The sequence below is a fragment of the Pteronotus mesoamericanus genome, unplaced genomic scaffold, assembly GCF_021234165.1.
Source record: "Pteronotus mesoamericanus isolate MK-2021 breed Mesoamerican mustached bat unplaced genomic scaffold, CSHL_Meso_final contig_94, whole genome shotgun sequence".
In the NCBI taxonomy this organism is placed as follows: domain Eukaryota; kingdom Metazoa; phylum Chordata; class Mammalia; order Chiroptera; family Mormoopidae; genus Pteronotus; species Pteronotus mesoamericanus.
This window is the reverse complement of record NW_026555285.1, coordinates 52,200,854-52,206,181: the sequence shown is the minus strand read 5'-3', so window position 1 is coordinate 52,206,181 and position 5,328 is coordinate 52,200,854. Positions and strand designations below refer to the sequence as shown.

At 67.2% G+C, this 5,328-nt stretch overlaps 1 protein-coding gene across 1 annotated transcript; it reads left to right on the top strand.

Annotated features, from left to right (window-relative positions):
• Positions 1 to 2,893: 2,893 nt before the first annotated feature.
• TMEM121B (transmembrane protein 121B) lies at positions 2,894 to 4,558 on the top strand. Its single transcript, XM_054586688.1, has one exon. It carries the CDS (start codon positions 2,894 to 2,896, stop codon positions 4,556 to 4,558), a length of 1,665 nt encoding a protein of 554 aa, XP_054442663.1.
• The last annotated feature ends 770 nt before the right edge of the window (positions 4,559 to 5,328 follow it).

The following is a 5,328-nucleotide window of genomic DNA, read 5'->3' as shown; positions in this document are numbered from 1 at the left end:
CGTTTAAAAGAATGTTGTTTTATGCCCTGGTGGGTTGGAGCGTCATCCCATAACCAAAAGGTTGTGGGTTTGATCCCCAGTCCGGGCATATACAAGAAGGCAACCAATCAATGTTTTTCTCTCACGTCGATGTTTCTCTCCCTTCCTCTCTCCCTAAGAGTAATGAAAAAAAAAAACAAAAAAGTCAGGTGAGGATACAAAAATAAGGAAATAAAAAATAAAAGACTTTAATTTTATCTAGTGTTTTTTTCGGAAGCTGGGGCAGCGCTAACAGTATTTCGTTTACAAAATTGCCAGAACTAGAACCTGGTCTCTCCTTCCGTTTCCTCCCCTCCAAGCCGTCATCTCTGCAAATGCAACCTGTCCCTGCCGCGCCCCGGCTTCCAAGAGCTCCCTGCTCTCTGAGCGCGCAGCCCGACCTCCGCCTGCGTCCTGGTCTCGTCTCTTACTGCACTTCCTCCTGGCACTTCATAGTCAAATAGCGCCGACTACGCGGCCCTAAACTTCATAATACTTTATTGTTTACATGCCTGTTGCCTGTCTCCCCCTCGCCGCGGCCTGGGCTTCCAGGAAAGGACTGGCGTTTCTTCAGCCTCTGGAGCCCCAGCGCCTCCTCCAGGGGCTGCCCCCGGGGGCACTGACGGAGGCTCCCGCTTTCTGCAGGTGGGCGGCGGCATCGCCCTCTGGAGCAGCTGGGGGCAGGGCGGGCGCCGGGCATCCAAGGATCTCTGAATGGGGGGGACAGGGGGCAGGGGCAGGGGCGGTGTCTGTCTTCAGAGCCCTCAGTTCAGAGGCCCAAGTGCCCAACAGGCACGGCAGCCCCCTGCCGCCGCGGCACTGCGCCCTGCCAACCTCCCTCTCTGTCCTGAGAGTCGCCGTGGCGACGTGCTGGCGCACCAGAGGCCTCTGTTGTCTTTCCCGGGTGCACCCGTGAGGCCCCACGCGCCCTCCGACAGCTTCCCGAGGACTGCCCTTCGGGCTCGCTGGGGAGCCGAGAGACGCGGTGCTGAGGGAGAGGACGGGCCCTCCAGAGGGGCTCCTCCTCCTCCCTCCTGGCGTCTGCCGGCTGCTGCTCCAGGAGCCGTGGACCCTTGGCTTTGCGGTCCCAGGGGAGTGAGAGTATTAGGTCCCCAGTGAGCCCAGCACTTAACAGGCGCTGAGGGAAGTTTTTTTTGGGGGGGGCGCGGGGGGTTAAAACATGCTTGGCTTGTCCCTGTGTCCCAGGATGCCTGTGAGCTGCTGCCTCCCTAGGCTTGCGGAAGGAGTGGCCGGTGGGAAGGCGTGCCGGACGGAGCACCGGGAGCCGAGCTACCCCCCGAACTGGGCCCTGAAGCAGCGGCCTGGCTCGGAGTGATCCGCTTCGCCTCGGTCTCTCAGTGTCAGAGTCAGTGTCTCTCAGGGTCACCGAACTAAGACACCTGGCGTGCACCCCAGGTGCCTACGGGGAGCTCAGTGACTGCGTCCTCCCTCTTCTAGGCCCTTCTGGGATGTGTGAACTTGCTTTATAGGTGAGAAAATCTCTTGTGTTCCTTCTCATCCTCGTCACATCGTTGTGAAGACTTTCCAGGCCAACGCAAAGCTGTCCACGTGCGCGTGGGCTCAGAAGACAAGAAAAGAACCCCGTGCAAAGGGGACATCCCTTCAGCCCGCAGGCTACCAACTGACTCCGTTGTGGACCCGCTTTTCTCATCCTTTGTGTCTGTGGTCCTTCTTCTGTGTTTATTTATTTAACTGATGAGAGAGGGAGAGAAGCAGCCACCCGTCACTCCACCCATCCAGGCGCTCGTGCGTTGCTTCCTGCCTGTGCCCGGACCAGGGACTGAGCCCACAACCTCGACTCCTCCAGATGATGCTCCAACCAACCGAGCTGCCTGGGCAGGGCCGCCTGTGGCCTTTTTAGTCAAGGCCTCGGACCTGGGAAAACTGGGCTGAAGAAGGTCTTGCAGAAAGTTAATCTGGCGGCTGACAGTCCGTTTCCCAGAAGCACAGAGGATTCCGGGGGGGGGGGGGGGGGGGGGGGGCTGCTCCCCAGGGCGCCCGGGGAACCTGCACGGACTCAGGCCACACTGCCCTCCGGTCCCGGTCCCAGGGCTCAGAGGGACCCGGCTCCCCCGTCAGTTTTTAAATGCCTCGCGGGGGCGTCCAGCCTTTGGGCGCCTCTGGGCCACACTGGAGGAAGAAGAGTCCTCTTGAGCCACACATGAAACACATTGCAACACATCATCACAAAAAATCTCATCATGTTTTAACTAAATTTACAATTTTGTGTTGGGCCGCATCCATGGTCTTCCTGGGCCGCAGTTTGGACCCCCTGCAAGGGAGGCAGGAGGCCCCGGTGGCAAGGGCGCCGGAGACCAGCGGAGCGGGAAGGGCCCTGAGCACCACCCCCGACCCCGCAGCCCCGCGCGTGAGGCTGTGGGCCCGAACCCCTGGTCCCGCGGATCCTGCGCGGGGCCCGCGCTGCGCCTCTGGGAACCAGGCGCCCCTTCAGGTCCGGGCGTCGGGCCGCTCCCCCGGCCCCCGCTCGGTGGGACAGCCCCGCCCCGGACGCCCCCCAGCACCTCCTGCCCCGCTTCCCGGCGGATCCAGCCCGCCGCGCTTTCCCTGCTCGGCGCTCCCCTCCGCCCCTTCCCTGCGAATCCAGTCCTGGTTTCCCCGCAGCCGGCGGCCCTCCTTCCTGCCGGCGCCCCCGCCCCGCAGCACCGCCCAGGCGCCCAGGCACCCGGGCTCGGCTCGTCCAGTCCGGCGGCTCCAGTCCGGATCTCGCTGCAGCCCGGCCCGGTCCGGCTCCCGCCGCTGGGGAGGAGGCGGTGGCCGGCCCGGCTTCCCTCGGCCGCCCCGCCAGCCCGGGGGCGGCGGGCGGGGAGCCGCGGGCGGGCGGCCCCGGAGGACAATGCACCCGGCGCGCGGCCACCCCCGCTCTGTCTCGTCCTCGTCCGGCTCCTGCCCGCCTCGCCCGGCCGCCGCGCGGGCGCAGCCCCTGAGCCTCCGGGGGGGCGCCCCCCGTGGCGGCAGCGGCTCGGGCGACAGCAGCGCCGGCGCCAGCCGCGGCGGGGGCGGCGGCTCCCACGGCAGCAGCAGCGGCGGCGGCAGCAGCACCGGAGCAGAGCGCGAGGAGGACGACGACGACGACGACAGCGTCAGTGTTAGCAAGCCGCTGGTGCCCGGCGCCGCCGCCGCGGGGACCCCAGGGCCCCTGGCCTTAGGGGGCGCCCCGACCGCCGACCCCGCGCGCGCCGCCTTCGCCGCCGCCGCCCCCTCGTCCACGCCCACCTCCTCCGGCAGCATGACGGCGGCGGACTTCGGCGGGGGCGCCGCGGCCGGGGGCGTCGGGGGCGCCGCGGGCCGCACGGCCGGGGTGGCGGGCGGCACGGGCACCGGCGGCGGCGCCTCCTGCTGCTGCTGCTGCGGCGGCCGCCCGGCCCCGGCGGCCCGCAGAAGTCGGCGCTCCGGCTGCCGCTCGGGCTCCGGGTGCGGCTGGGGCTACCAGGCGCTGTCCGTGGTGCTGCTGCTGGCGCAGGGCGGGCTGCTGGACCTGTACCTCATCGCCGTCACCGACCTGTACTGGTGCTCCTGGATCGCCACCGACCTGGTGGTGGTGGTCGGCTGGGCCATCTTCTTCGCTAAGAACAGCCGGGGCCGTCGGGGCGGCGCGCACGGCCACCCCCCGCACCACCACCACGCCGCCTCCGCCGGGGCCAAGGCGCGCGGGGCCCGCGGGGGCGCCGGAGGCCCTGGGGGCGGCCCGGGGGCGGCCGCGGCGGCGGGCGAGTTCGCCTTCGCTTACCTGGCCTGGCTCATCTACTCCATCGCCTTCACGCCCAAGGTGGTGCTCATCCTGGGCACGTCCATCCTGGACCTCATCGAGCTGCGCGCGCCCTTCGGCACCACGGGCTTCCGCCTCACCATGGCGCTGTCGGTGCCGCTGCTCTACAGCCTGGTGCGCGCCATCAGCGAGGCGGGCGCCCCGCCGGGCTCGGCGGGCCCGCTGGTCCTGCAGCCCCAGCGGCACCGCGCCGCCGGCTGCTTCCTGGGCACGTGCCTGGACCTGCTGGACAGCTTCACCCTGGTGGAGCTGATGCTTGAGGGCCGCGTACCGCTGCCCGCGCACCTGCGCTACCTGCTCATCGCCGTCTACTTCCTCACGCTCTCGTCGCCCGTGCTCTGGCTCTACGAGCTCAACGTGGCCTGGGGCCAGGCCCCGGGGCCCAGCAGCTGCAGCCGCCTCCTGCGCCTGCTGGGTGGCTGCCTGGTGGACGTGCCCCTGCTGGCGCTGCGCTGCCTCCTGGTGGTGAGCTACCAGCAGCCCCTCTCCATTTTCATGCTCAAGAACCTCTTCTTCCTCGGATGCCGCGGCCTGGAGGCCCTGGAGGGCTGTTGGGACGCGGGGAGCCGGGCGTCCCCGAGTCGGGCCAGAGGGGGCTATGGCGCTCCCCCCTCTGCCCCGCCGGCCCCGCCACCGCTGCAGGGGGGCTCCCAGCTGACTCACTGCGTCTCAGAGAATGAAGGGGGGGCCCACGGCTATGTCAACACCCTTGCTGTGGCGTCCCAGAGTTGAGGGGAATAAGGGGGCTTGCTTTTCGGTTGCGAGACCTCCGCTCCCTTGTCCTCTGACCTTCTCTCACCCTGACGATACGAAGCTCTGTTTGGAAGAGGTCATGGCCATAGGGCGATGGGCCGGTGTGTCCGGCTTGGATGAAGACCAGCAGCTACAAGTGAGGGAGGAAGGTCCACTCCCTCTCGTCTCCCTTCTCCATGCCTGACCCTCGTCCCAGCCCCCAAGGGTCTGGGTGCCTCTGCTTCCGGCTCTCCCGCCTCCACCCGAATTCCTGTCCACTGTATAGGGGATGGAGGGAAGGAGAGGCCCAGGAATGGGGTCCCGGGCCCTGGGCCTCCCCTCCTGCTCGGAAGTGCCAGCTTTTTTAGGCTGTGGTTAGTGGCCATTGTCCCATGCCTTGAAATCGACTCAGAAGCCACCCCCGATGTCTCAACGGGATTTCTTCCAAGTGGCAGATGCGAAGTCCACGTCTCTATGTCTGTGTCGTGTTGTTCTCTCGTGTCCACCGTGTGGCTCCTCGCAGTCAGCAGGAAACTGGGGAGGCCCTGCCGCCCCGCCCCCCACGCCACCGCTCTCCTCGTTCCTGCCTAGACCCGCGGCCGGGAAGTCCCAGAAGGAGCTGGGCTCCTGGGAGCTGCCCCTGGCCCTTCTTCACGCGAGAGGCTCCCCAGGACCGTCCTCAGTCCGACTCCTCTCCGAGGGGGGGGCTGGCGCCCCGAGGACCAAACCGCACCCTTTCGTGGGTGGCGGACTTTTCTACCTCCATGTTT

What these genes read in the sequence shown, in the direction of transcription:
- TMEM121B (XM_054586688.1), top strand. Translation starts at nt 2,894, where the DNA reads ATGCACCCGGCGCGCGGCCACCCCCGCTCTGTCTCGTCCTCGTCCGGC.